Consider the following 14,811-nt stretch of genomic DNA (forward strand, 5'->3'; position numbering starts at 1 on the left):
ATGTTTATTGTGCGAGCATCTAAATGTAAGTACCAAAATCCTGATGTCTTGTTGTTTGGAGCTAAATAGTGTCTGTTATAAATATGTACCATTTGTGTAAACTTGCTAGCTAGCTACCTAGCTTGCATACTCCTGCTAGCATTAGCATTGTCATCCGGAATGCATGACTATTTAGCATGCTTATTAGCGATTAGCGATTTGGTTGTAGATCGCTCATGCTTATTACGTTTTCAAATGTGTAGATATTTCTACATTGCTCTATTGTTCTTTGTGCATCTAGCATGTGTTTGAGTCCACATAGTCTGTTTAAATGTTGACATGCAAATAGGCAAATTTTCCCATACTGTGCTATAGCCTAAGTTCTCCTCTTTTCTTTACAGAACCACAATTAGTATCAGAGAGAGTGGTGTTGTGTGTGTGTATCTTCATTAAACCCTTGAATTGGAACTACTGCTTCCTCGTGTTCTGAACGGAACACAATGTGGTGGTTGCTACCGGCCAAAAATCCAGCACCTACATTTTTTATTCCTTTTTATTGGTCCTTTGAATTCATAAACAACCCATATTTTTCAGTATTCCTACAACTGTTGAATTCGGCACGTGACAAATAACATTTGATTTGACTTCACACAAAGACAGAACAACACACGTTATATAATATAACCAGAAATCACATGAGTGTTTCCATCTTAATGCATATCTCTTTTGGAGTGCCAAAATTTGACTGACTTAAATCATCCAATGATATTGATGTGAGGACCAAACAAACATTTTCCATTTAGAAAAACACCTCTTTCTACTTAGACTGAATTAGCAGAGTGTGTTGTAGCTCTGGAAGGAACTCTTCAGGGCCACACAGTCCTCACACTGTGAGGCACCAGCCACTCTAAACTCTCTACTAGTCAGCCACCTTACTCTTAGCCGGTCTTAAAGTTGGAGAACATTTTCCAACATTTTCATATCTGATACTCAGATTCAGACCATTTATTCAATTTTGGAAAGACCAATCGCATTATCTTGCATGCGAACTGGCCAGCTATTAAATTTTGTCTCATTGTCTGTCACAAGAGACTAATTCAGTACTAACAAAATCAATACATTCGTTTTTTGCGTGATTCAAACTGAACAAACTGTTCCTTTAATAAATAATTTATAACCATTTCACTGAAATGCAACCTAGTGGCAAAGCCTTGAGTGCCAGCTGCTCTGTTATGGACAGGTGTGTTAGTGAGTGACTGAGCGTACACACATCTGGGGAGGCAGTACAGACAAAACAAGCAATCTGAAGGTCCGAGGGCACCCTCTTCATCACCCTACCTCTCTCTTCTTCTCTTTCTCTCTCTCATGCCCTTCTCTCTCACGTTCTCTTTCTCCCTCATTTGCACTCTGTCCTTTGTCATTCAGCCATCGCACTTCTCCCTCTCTCTCTCTTCCCTCCCTCCATCCCTCTCTCTCTCCCTCAACTGTTCTCTCTCCTCTCTTTCATCTCATCTGCAGTGTTCTCACCCACATCACAGTCACCCTGCCAGGTGGGACAGCTCAGAGAGTTCATCTGCTGCACCAGCTGTGTCCCTCTACACCACTACTCTGCTACTCCATGTACGTAGAGAGCATGAGTGGCACATCACTGACTCAGCACAATATCACCACTGATGAGATACAGAGACCCTCGTCCCTCACACACAACATGCAACAGTGTTAGTCGTCAATATAGGGAATATGGAAGCTAGATTAGCCAGTAAGTGAGACTTATTCCACTCCTCTAACAACTATTCCAGGAGTTTTTCCTTCCCAGAAAAATCTCAGAGCTCTCTCTAACTAGAGTTTAGATTATTTCCTGGTCAAGTCACATGGTCAGGATCAGGAAAAGCTCATATGCCAATCGGCTCTTAGCCCTACCTTGATCTCGTAGATCTTGAGCTTCCTCTTGATGCCACTGTTCTCTCTCTCCAGGCCCGCGAGCCGTGTCTTGATGTCCTGGTAGGCGGTGATGAGGGCGAAGTGGGAGACGGAGTACATATCATCAGGGAGGGATGAGGAGGACCAGCCTACGTCGCCACAGCTGTCCTCCTTCAAGCCCTCGCCACCTCCCAGTAGCCTCAGCTCACCACCGAATAGAGATTCCATTGCTCAGAGCCTCAACCTGTCAGGATAGAACGAGACAGAGAGAGAGAGAGAGAGATGATTAGTATGAAGATACAGTATGTAGAAACACTATGTGTGGTGTGAGGCCAAGAGTTTTTTTCCTGACCATATTTCCTGGAAAGGAACAACTCTGGGCCCTAGTTATAGTCTGTGAAAGGGGTACGTGTCTCAGTCTTAAGGGCAATTGTGCAGCAGGAGGCAAAACAATATTTTTACATTTACATTTACGTCATTTAGCAGACGCTCTTATTCAGAGCGACTTTTTCCCATAATGCCCCTTCATCCTGGCATATGCTTCAAAAGATATTAAAGTTAGGGGAGTTAGTGTCCTTGCCTGTTTTTAAGATTCTCATCGACAACACTGTTTGATAGCTGCAGTTTTTTCTAATATTCAATTGTATCCGTAACTTGTGACACTTTGTCTTTTGTGTGTATTTAGTATTTTATTGTAATATTTCTATTTCCCTGTTTTGCCTTCTTGCCAGGTCGCCCTCGCAAAATAGTTTTTTAACCACAATGGGTCCTACCTGGTTATATAAAGGTTAAATAAAAATAATTTTAAAAAGTTCAAGGTGCAAAATCTGGTGTAGGTGTAACAGTGTAGGTTCCGTCCCTCTCTTCGCCCCAACCCGGGCTCGAACCAGGGACCCTTGCACACATCAACAACTGACACCCCACGAAGCATCGTTACCCATTGCGCCACAAAAGCCGCGGCCCTTGCGACACAAGGGGAAACCCTACTTCAAGTCTCAGAGCGAGTGACGTCACCGACTGAAACACTATTAGCATCAATGTAACAGTGTAGGTTCCGTCCCTCTCTTCACCCCAACCCGGGCTCGAACCAGGGACCCTTGCACACATCAACAACTGACACCCACCGAAGCATCATTACCCATCGCGCCACAAGAGCCACGGCCCTTGCGACGCAAGGGGAAACCCTACTTCAAGTCTCAGAGCGAGTGACGTCAGCGACTGAAACGCTATTAGCGCGCACCACCGCTAACTAACTAGCCATTTCACATCGGTTACATAGGTTTATTAAATAAAAGGTGCTACAAAATTAAGCTGGGCAAAATATTTACAAAAAACCTCAAAGTACAAAAACACAACAACAAAAGAAGAAAACACTGAAAGGGTCCATAAAGGACTAGCCCTAAGCACGCATTTCTGCCTGTACAACTCACTTAGCACAGGTAGGTCTACCAGGATCTGAGCACCCTCCCCATGAGCAATGCTAACACTAGCAAAAATGACAAACTTCACCTAAACATACACTACCGTTCAAAAGTTTGAGGTCACTTAAAAATGTTGCTTTTATTTTTTAAATAAAAGCAAATTGCCAAGAAACTGAAGATCTCGTACAATGCTGTGTACTACTCCCTTCATAGAATAGCGTAAACTGTCTCTAACCAGAATAGAAAGAGCAGTGGGAGACCCCTGTGCACAATTGAGCAAGAGGACAAGTACATTAGAGTGTCTAGTTTGAGGAACAGAAGCCTCACAAGTCCTCAACTGGCACCTTCATTAAATACTCCCCGCAAAACACCAGTCTCAACGTCAACAGTGAAGAGGCAAATCTGGGGTGCTGGCCTAGGCAGAGTTCCTCTGTCCAGTGTCTGTGTTCTTTTGCCCATCTTAATCGTTTATTTTTATTGGCGAGTCTTAGATATGCCTTTTTCTTTGCAACTCTGCCTAGAAGGCCAGCACACCGGAATTCCTGGCACCACTTCGCCAGGGCCCTTACCTCCTCCCCGCAGGCTGTCTCGTGATTGTTGGTAATGAGGCGTACAGCTGTTGTGTAGTCTGCAAACTTGATTGAGTTGGAGGCATGCATGGTCACGCAGTCATTGGTGAACAGGGAGTACAGGAGGGGGCTGAGCAGGCACAGTTGTGGGGCCCCTGTGTTGAAGATCAGCGTAGTGGAGGTGTTGTTTCCTACCTTCACCACCTGAGGGCAGGCGTCAGGACATCCAGGACCCAGTTATACAGGGCAGGGTTCAGACCCAGGGCCCCGAGCTTAATGATGAGCTTGGAGGATACTATGGTGTTGAAGACTAAGCTATAGTCAATGAACAGCATTCTTCCATAGGTATTCCTTTTGTCCAGATGGGATAGGGCAGTGTGCAGCACAATGGCGAGTGCATCGTATGTAGATCTATTGGGGTGGTATGCAAATTTAATGGGTCTAGGGTGTCAGGTAAGGTAGAGGTAATAAGATCCTTAACTAGCCTCTCAAAGAACTTTATGATGACATAAGTTAGTGCTGCGGGGCGATAGTCATTTAGTTCAGTTACCTTTGCTTTCTTGGTTACAGGAACAAGGGTGGAGATCTTGAAGCAAGTGGGGACAGCAGACTGGGATAGGGAGAGATTGAATATGTCCGTAAACACTCCAGCCGGCTGATCTGCGCATTCTATGAGGACGCATCTAGGGATGCCGTCTGGGCCGGCAGCTTTACAAGGGTTAACACGTTTAAATGTCTTACTCGCGTCGGCCACGGAAAACGAGAGCCCGCAGTCCTTGGGAGTGGGCCACGCCGGTGGCACTGTGTTATCCTCAAAGCGGGCGAAGGAGGTGTTTAGCTTGTCCGGGAGCAAGACGTCGATGTCCGCAACATGGCTGGTTTTCCCTTTGTAATCCGTGATTGTCTGTAGTCCCTGCCACATACATCTCATGTTTGAGCCGTTGAATTGCGACTGTTTGATTGTCTTACGGAGGGAATAACTGCACTGTTTGTATTCAACCATATTCCAAATCACCTTGCCATGGTTAAATGTGGTTGTTTGCACTTTCAGTTTTGCGCGAATACTGCCATCTATCTATCCACAGCTTCTGATTTGGGTAGGTTGTAATAGTCACAGTGGGAATAACATCCACTATATACTTCCTGATGAACTCAGTCACCGTGTCAGTGTATATGTTGATGTTATTCTCAGAGGCTACCCGGAAGATATCCCAATCCGTGTGATCAAAACAAGCTTGGAGCATGGATACCGATCGGTCAGACCAGCGTTGAATAGACCTTAGCACAGGTACTTCCTGTTTGAGTTTCTGCCTATAGGAAGGGATGAGCAAAATGGAGTCATGATCTGATTTGCGAAAGGGAGGGCAGGGGAGGGCCTTGTAGGCATCCCGGAAGTTGGAGTAGCAGTGGTTGAGTGTTTTAGCAGCGCAAGTACTACAATCAATGTGTTGGTAGAACTTCGGTACCGTTTTCCTCAAATTTGCTTTGTTAAAATCCCCAGCTACAATAAATGCAGCCTCAGGATATGTGTTTTCCAGTTTGCACAAAGTCCAGTGTAGTTCCTTGAGGGCTGTTGTGTTGCCTTTGTTGCCTTTGTTGCCTTCACTCCTTTGTTGCCTTGGCCATGTGTTTTGGGTCATTGTCATGCTGGAATACCCATCCACGACCCATTTTCAATGCCCTGGCTGAGGGAAGGAGGTTCTCACCCAAGATTTGACGGTACATGGCCCCGTTCATCGTCCCTTTGATGCGGTGAAGTTGTCCTGTCCCCTTAGCAGAAAAACACCCCCAAAGCATAATGTTTCCACCTCCATGTTTGACGGTGGGGATGGTGTTCTTGGGGTCATAGGCAGCATTCCTCCTCCTCCAAACATGGCGAGTTGAGTTGATGCCAAAGAGCTCCATTTTGGTCTCATCTGACCACAACACTTTCACCCAGTTATCCTCTGAATCATTCAGATGTTCATTGGCAAACTTCAGCCGGGCATGTATATGTGCTTTCTTGAGCAGGGGGACCAGCACATTAAGGTCCTGGAGTGGCCTAGCCAGTCTCCAGACCTTAATCCCATAGAAAATCTGTGGAGGGAGCTGAAGGTTTGAGTTGCCAAACGTCAGCCTCGAAACCTTAATGACTTGGAGAAGGTCTGCAAAGAGGAGTGGGACAAAATCCCTCCTGAGATGTGTGCAAACCTGGTGGCCAACTACAAGAAATGTCTGACCTCTGTGATTGCCAACAGGGGTTTTGCCACCAAGTACTAAGTCATGTTTTGCAGAGGGGTCAAATACTTATTTCCCTCATTGAAATGCAAATCATTTTATAACATTTTTGACTTGCGTTTTTCTGGATTTTTGTTGTTGTTATTCTGTCTCTCACTGTTCAAATAAACGTACCATTAAAATTATAGACTGATCATTTCTTTGTCAGTGGGCAAACGTACAAAATCAGCAGGGGATCAAATACTTTTCCCCCTCACTGTACATTATCACAATCCCACCATGAGTAGTTAATCATGAAACATACAACCCCACCTTTCTTCTTCCCAGAGAGTTCTTTAATCCTGTCTGCACAATGTACTGAGAACCCAGCTGGCTGTATGGACGGGGACTGTCCCTGATGTCTCTCTCGAAGGAGATCCTCGCCCTAACTAGTCTACTTTATTGTCCAGAGACTGAACATTAGCGAGAAGCGGTGGATGGTGTGCACGTCTCTGAGTCGTACTAGAAGTCCATTCCGAATACCTCTTCTCTACCGACGGCATCTTTGAGCAGCCTCTGGGATAAGTTGAATTGCCCTGTGGGGTACGAACAAAGGATCCAATTCGGGAAAGTCGTAGTCCTGGTCGTAATGCTGGTGAGTTACCGCCGCTCTGATATACAAAAGTTCTTCCCGGCTGTATGTAATAACACAAAAAACTTTCTGGACTAATAATGTAAGAAATAACACACAAAAAAACTAAATACTGCAAAGTTGCTCAGAAGCAGAGCACAGGACCGCCGGTGAAGCGCAGGAACACAAACAAAAGAAGCAATGACATGAAAATAAAATGAGAAGTAAAGAAAACATCTAACTTCTAAGTGCTCATGAGTTCATACACACTGCTTCCACTCAGATGATCAAACAGCAGATGAACAACATGAAATAATGGAAGAAACAAAGGTTGACAAATGTTGACGCAGGTTGACGTTTATTGTCATGAATCTTGTCCTGGGGGTAGAACTGAGCGCTATGCCAGCTGCAAAGTCAAAATTGTCTATATCGTAAGAATTCTTGAAAACTGATATTTGCTTTTGGTCTTAATGTAAGGTAAGGGTTAGGCATTAGAGTTAACAGTGTGATTAAGGTTAGGTTTAATATCCGATTTTATGACTTTGTAGCTGTGCCAGCTAGTGACCACTCTGCAAAACTGCCTCCAGGACATGAGTCATTCCAATAAATGCCAACCTGCAACACAAACTGGCAGAAGCTGAATTGACATAAATAGGGAACTTCATGCAGAATGTCTGTGTAACACCTGGTCTAGTATCCACTAATTATACAAAGAATACTCATGTTACAGTAACATTCATAACTGGAGCATTTGGCTGCTCTCAAATCATCACTCCATGCATTCAGCATCCTGTCGAAGACATTGCTAAAATGTCATTAAGGCTAATGCAACTCCTTGCATGTCTATAAACTATCTCTAACATGCTGACCACACCGCCTGCGTCGCGTGCGCGAGGGTTGCAAAATTAATTTACACATACATGTTATTTAATCACTGCTCGCGCGGGTCAACGAGCGTCTGCGTAGCCAGGTGATTAAAAAATAGAACTTGGTTCTATTTGTGATGCTTGAAGCGCTGCAAGTCTTGCCTCTCCCATCTCCTCATTGGTTTTTAGGAGCTATGGTAGAAAATTACAAGATTATGTCATAATACTGTTCTTGCATCAAATAGCTTTGATGAGTACTCTCTTATCTGTGTCTGTGGGACTGAGTTGGGCCTCTGGGGCTTGGTGCTGGAAATTTATTTATGATGGCTTGGTGATAAAACTTACAGCCTGCATTCCATAGAATGAGTTGGTGTTTGTGTACTATGAGGTACCAGGGAGGAGATGTCTCTGGTGTGGACGGCTGATGGGAGGAACTTTGTCTTTGATTTCTATACAATTAGAACAGTCTTCACAGCAAATGTTATCTGTCTGGGGGGTTACTTCTTTCTCACATACAAAACCTCACCTTTGACCCATTCCACACATCTGTTCTTTGTCACATACTCAGAAGGATGTGCTTAGTCTATAAAGGTTGCAACCCAACTCTGCTCATTGTGTTCTCAACAATCACCTCCCGAGGTGGTTGTTGACGGCTCCATTACAGCAGTAATGTTGTTGTGAAGAAATCTAAACGTCTCCTTTGATTAAAATTATTTCCACAACAGAGCATATACCCATGTGGAGAATTGAAAGATGAACTGTGGTCCACACTCCAGTCTAGTTGTTGGTGGTAATGCACCTTAAAGTTGGTTGCCAACCGCCATATAAAGTCCAACGAAGGAGAAGAAGCCTGAAGGAGGAGAGATTACTAGAAACAAACTTTTACCCTTTTATCTGTGGATTCATTGTCAGAGTAGGGGATCTTGTGCATTTCAGGTAAAATAACAACCCAATGTTTATATCCCCAACACAAATTAGCTAGCAACAGCAAGCTAGCTAGTTAAATTGCCATACATGTTTAATGCTTTTCGACCTGTCCCCAAATTAATATAGTTGGTTCAGAGTTCATTTTGATATTCCAACCTGCGTGTCCTGATCACGTCTGGTGTGGGTGGACAAAATCAACATGTGCGCGAGCGGTCTGGTCAGCATGTAATGGGAACATCCAGACTCTTCTGGCAAAATATTCAGTGAGGGAAAGGGAAGTGAGAGGCATAGAAGTCAATGACAAGCCGCCTCACCACAGTATGTAATAATATTGTAACATTTGCCCTAGACATCCTATGCGAACACTCTAGGCTAGCCTCATGCTCTGTGCTAGCTAGCCAAGCTAACTGACCACATGCTAATTCACAGTGACCAGCCCTCAGTCCCCTCACATTCCACCATGACTTTGGGCAGTTAGTTGTCATGGAAGATGAATTGCACCAATGATGACATCAATACTTTCAATTTTTTCACTGCACAAGCATCACTACATAGGCCTACAGAGAAGGATGTGTAATCCAATCATTTTAAACAAACAGTAGGCAAGACACACAGATGCACACAGAACTTGGAGAGCAAACAGAACATTTGCACAGCAGCATCCTAGTCTACTTGTGTAACGGTTGTCGTACGTGGTAGACCAAGGCGCAGCGGGTTGAGTGCTCATTTTAACTTTTATTGAACACGTAACGAAACCAAAACAAGAAACCGAACGCACGCACGCACGCGCACACACACGCACGCACGCACGCACACACACGCGCGCGCGCGCGCGCGCGCACACACACACACACACACACACAAAGCTATGCAAAAACAACTTCCCACAAGGGACAGGTGAAAACAGGGCTATCTAAGTATGACTCTCAATCAGCAACAACGATGTACAGCTGTTCCTGATTGAGAGCCATACCAGGCCAACACAAAGAAAAACACAACATAGATAGATCATAGAAATACACAACATAGAACATAACCAAAACCCCAGAATACTCTAAACAAACACCCCTCTACATAAACACATATATCAACAAACCCCGAAGCACAAAAAACAAACACCCCCCTGCCACGTCCTGACCAAACTACAATAACAAATAACCCCTTTACTGGTCAGGACGTGACAACTTGCTACTGCTTGGACATGGATACTGACACGTGTGTGTATGAGCGATATCAAACTCTACACACTTTCAATATAAACACAGCCGGTGTCTTCAAACCTGGCTGTTATATATGGGCCTATCCTTATTATTAGCCTGATAGGCTACACTTGACAGTTTTTTTGGCTGTCCCTGTAGGTGTAGGAGAAGCCTTTTCACCCAACAAAGGACCCTTTATGAACCATCTACCCGGAACGGAACGGCAACATTCCTTTCACAGCAGGCGGGGCTACACCTGTGGTTCCAACACCTTCCGATAAAGACCTACGCTGATCAATAGCCAAAGCCATGACCACAGACTCCCCCTGGAATAAAACAAAGCACAGGGAGACAGAGCATCCATCTTGTCCGTTCTGAATTTATGGCATTTCTCTGGCCATTCTCTGGCTGCTGCCTACCCTCCTCACCCCTTACATCTCTCTCTCTCTCTCTGTCTCTCTCTCTCTGACCTGCAGGGCTCATTTGCTGGTACTCTAGTTGGAGCCCTGGTGGACCCAGTGTAATGAAACTGGCTGCCTCCCCTCAATGCCTGCTTCATTAGAGCGATTACTACAGGAAATCATACATTACATTGGGCTGAGATGGCACACATTGCACCAGCACAGAGACATAGCAGCACCTTCTACCGCCCTATATGACTATACTACCACCACCATTAGAACCAGACACTGTGCATACTGGTTGGGTAGCACACTACACTAACACGCCAACATAATAGTAGGCCTGTGTTCATGTTCATTAGGCAAGAAGGGAATGCTTTATTGACAGTTACTGAAGAATGACGGCATCAGCATGCATAATATTACAGAATCACTATGTGTTGTCGCCATCAGCCTGTTGTCTTGTGTAGTGTACCTGCTATGTGGGGTTAGATTGTAAAATCATATAGTATATCACACATACTGTGCCATATGTATCCCATAATATGAGGATCTGTATTAATCATGGGCAGCCATTGTGAGTAAACACATGAAAGATGTGACAAAAGCTACGCTCACAGTCCCACTAGGATGTATTGAGACAGTCTACGTATACAGAGCTGTGGACATATTTCATTTCTTCACATTTGTTTTTCTCTCCAGCACCTGAACCACTGGGGTGTGTGTACTTCTCCATTTTTCATGGGTCGTTCTGAGTAAAGTTGCATCCCCATTCCCCAGCGGCTTTGGACACTTTATCACTTGAGGCCAGAAGAGAGATGTTTCTGGGTATTTTGTCCAGATGCTGCAGCTCATAATTCTGACGTTAGAATAATTCATCAATTATTCTTCCTCTAAGATGCAATCCGTTTAGTGTGTTGTTGGCTCCGGGCATAAATAATATGTGAAAGAAGCGAGAAACCCTCGCCAGACGGGTCAAGCTGAAGGTATTCCAATGGCAACAGATTCAGAATCAAAGAACTTTGAGAGTGAGTCACTGTGAGTGTGTGTGTGTGAGTGTGTGTGTGTGTGTGTGTGACTTGATGTGTATGCCAGAGATAGAAAAAGCAGGGATACAATGGCATGCAAATGTCCTGCATGTTCACATCTTTACAGTTCTTATTCTGGGTTAGCTGATGTCAAGCATGAAAAGCCCATTGATGGCTCCTGAGTGAACATATACTTGCCAAGATTTCAAGACTTTTCGTATTTGCTATGGATCCCCATTAGCTGCTGCCAAGGCAGCTGACCACACGACTTAACAGTGGTCCAGGTGCAACAAAACTAGAGCCTGTAGGACCTGCCTTGTTGATAGTGCTGTTAAGAAGGTAGAGAAGCACTTTATTATGGAAAGACTTCTCCCCATCTTATCAACTGTTGTATGAATATGTTTTGACCATGACAGTTTACAGTCCAGGGTTACTCCAAGCAGTTTAGTCACATCAACTTGCTCAATTTCCACATTATTTATTACAAGATTTAGTTGAGGTTTAGGGTTTAGTGAAAGATTTGTCCCAAATACAATGCTTTTAGTTTTTGAAATATTTAGGACTAACTTCTTCCTTGCTACCCATTCTGAAACTAACTGCAGCTCTTTAAATGTTGCAGTCATTTCAGTTGCTGAAGTAACTGACATGTATAGTATTGAGTCATCTGCATACATAGATTGAAAAAAGTAAGGGCCCTAGCTAGCTAACCTGGGGAATTCCTGATTCTACCTGGAGTATGTTGGAGAGGCATCCATTAAAGAACACCCTCTGTGTTCTGTTAGACAGGTAACTCTTTATCCACAATATAGTAGGGGGTATAAAGCCATAACACATAAGTTTTGCCAGCAGCAGACTATGATCAATAATGTCAAAAGCCGCACTGAAGTCTAACAAAACAGCCCCCACAATCTTTTTATCATCAATTTCTCTCATCCAATCATCAGTCATTTGTGTGCTGAGCTTGTTGAATGTCCTTCCCTATAAGCGTGCCGGAAGTCTGTTGTCAATTTGTTTACTGTAAAATAGCATTGTATCTGGTCAAACACAATTGTTTCCAAAACTTTACTAAGGGTTGAGTAACAGGCTGATTGGTCAGCTATTTGAGCCACTAAAGAGGGCTTTACTGTCCTTAGGCGCGGAATGACTTTTGCTTCCCTGCAGGCATGAAGGCACACACTTTCTAGTATGCTTATATTGAAAATATGGCAAACATGGGTGGCAATATCGTTCCCGCAGTAATTTTCCATCCAAGCTGTCAGACACTGGTGGCTTGTCATTGTTGATAGACAACAATAATTTTTTCACCTCTTCCACACTCACTTTATGGAATTCAAAATTACAATTATTGTCTTTCATCATTTGATCAGATATAAACTTAGCAAAAAAAGAAACGTCCCTTTTTCAGGACCTTGTCTTTCAAAGATAATTCGTAAAAATCCAAATAACTTCACAAAAGAAAGATGTCCAGGGTCCCTGCTCATCTGCGTGAACGTGCCTTTGGCATGCTGAAAGGAGGCATGAGGACTGCAGATGTGGCCAGGGCAATATATTGCAATGTCTGTACTGTGAGACGCCTAAGACACCGCTACAGGGAGACAGGACAGACAGCTGATTGTCCTCGCAGTGGCAGGCCACGAGTAACAACATCTGCACAGGATCGGTACATCCGAACATCACACCTGCGGGACAGGTACAGGATGGCAACAACAACTGCCCGAGTTACACCAGGAACGCACAATCCCACCATCAGTGCTCAGACTGTCCTCAATAGGCTGAGAGAGGCTGGACTGAGGGCTTCTAGGCCTGTTGTAAGGCAGGTCCTCACCAGACATCACCGGCAACAACGTCGCCTATGGGCACAAACCCACCGTCGCTGGACCAGACAGGACTGGCAAAAAGGGCTCTTCACTGACGAGTCGCGGTTTTGTCTGACATGGGGTGATGGTCGGATTCGCGTTTATCGTTGAAGGAATGAGCGTTACACAGAGGCCTGTAATCTGGAGCGGGATCGATTTGGAGATGAAGGGTCCATCATGGTCTGGGGCCGTGTGTCACAGCATCATCGGACTGAGCTTGTTGTCATTGTAGACAATCTCAACGCTGTGCGTTAACAGGGAAGACATCCTCCTCCCTCATGTTGTAACCTTTCTGCAGGCTCATCCTGACATGACCCTCCAGCATGACAATGCCACTAGCCATACTGCTCGTTCTGTGCGTGATTTCCTGCAAGACAGAAATGTCAGTGTTCTGCCATGGCCAGTGAAGAGCCTGGATCTCAATCCCATTGAGCACGTCTGGGACCTGTTGGATTGGAGGGTGAGGGCTAGGGCCATTCCCCTGAGAAATGTTCGGGAACTTGCAGGTGCCTTGGTGGAAGAGTGGGGTAACATCTCACAGCAAGAACTGGCAAATCTGGTGTAGTCCATGAGGAGGGGATGCACTGCAGTACTTAATGCAGCTGGTGGCCACACCAGATACTGACTGTTACTTTTGATTTTGACCCCCCCTTTGTTCAGGGACACATTATTCAATTTCTGTCAGTCACATGTCTGTGGAACTTATTCAGTTTATGTCTCAGTTGTTGAATCTTGTTATGTTCATACAAATATTTATACATGTTCAATTTGCTGAAAATAAATGCAGTTGACAGTGAGAGGACGTTTCTTTTTTTGCTGAGTTTACTTGGATGTGTAGTGTCAGCGTTTGTTGCTGGCATGTCATGCCTAAGTTTGCTAATCTTGCCAATGAAAAGATAATTAAAGTAGTTGGCAATATCAGTCGGTTTTGTAATGAATGAGCCATCTGATTCAATGAATGAACAAGCTGAGTTTGCCTTTTTTCCCTAAATGTAATTAAAGGTACTCCAAAGCATTTTACTATCATTCTTTATGTCATTTATCTTTGTTTCATAGTGTAGTTTCTTCTTCTTTTTATTCAGTTTAGTCACATGATTTCTCACTTTGCAGTATGTTTGCCAATAGATTGTGCAGCCACACTTATTTGACATTCCTTTTGCCGCATCCCTCTCAACCATACAATTTTTTTCATTCCTCATCAATCCACAGGGATTTAAGTTTTTACAGTCATTTTCTTAATGGGTGCATGCTTAATAGTAACTGGGATAAGCAATTTCATGAACGTGTCAAGTGCAACGTCAGTTTGCTCCTCATTACACACCACAGACCAACAAATATTATTTACATGAGCAACATAGAATCACTACAAAACTCATTGTATGACACCTTATACACTATATTAGGCCCAGCCTTTGGAACTTTGGATTTCCTAGATATGGCTACTATATTGTGATCACTACATCCGATAGATCTGGATACTGCTTTCAAGCACATTTCTGCAGCATGAGCTCAATACATGTTGATGATTTCATTCCTGTGCTGTTTGTAACTACCCTGGTAGGTTTATTGATAATCTGAACCAGGTTGCAGGCACCAGTTACAGTTTGAAGCTTTTTCTTGCGTGGGCAGCTTGATGAAAGCCAGTCAATATTTAAATCACCCAGAAAAACCATTCAAAAGTTTGGGGTCACTTAGAAATGTCCTTGATTTTGAAAGAAAATAAAAAAAATTGTCCATTAAAATAACATAACATTGATCAGAAATACAGTGTAGACATTGTTAATGTTGTAAATGACTATTGTAGCTGATTTTTAATGG

The 14,811-nt window shown here is 43.8% G+C and overlaps 1 protein-coding gene across 1 annotated transcript in view; it reads right to left on the reverse strand.

Moving 5' to 3' along the window:
• Positions 1-14,811, reverse strand: part of LOC115201046 (TANK-binding kinase 1-binding protein 1-like) — a 109,755-nt gene that overhangs the window by 54,774 nt on the left and 40,170 nt on the right. Inside the window, exon 2 of the mRNA XM_029764273.1 lies at positions 1,900-2,143. Coding sequence (XP_029620133.1) covers positions 1,900-2,127 — 228 coding nt within the window. The 5' untranslated portion in view covers positions 2,128-2,143. The remainder of the gene's footprint in view (positions 1-1,899; positions 2,144-14,811) is intronic.

Source organism: Salmo trutta, chromosome 10 (assembly GCF_901001165.1).
Source record: "Salmo trutta chromosome 10, fSalTru1.1, whole genome shotgun sequence".
NCBI classification, from domain to species: domain Eukaryota; kingdom Metazoa; phylum Chordata; class Actinopteri; order Salmoniformes; family Salmonidae; genus Salmo; species Salmo trutta.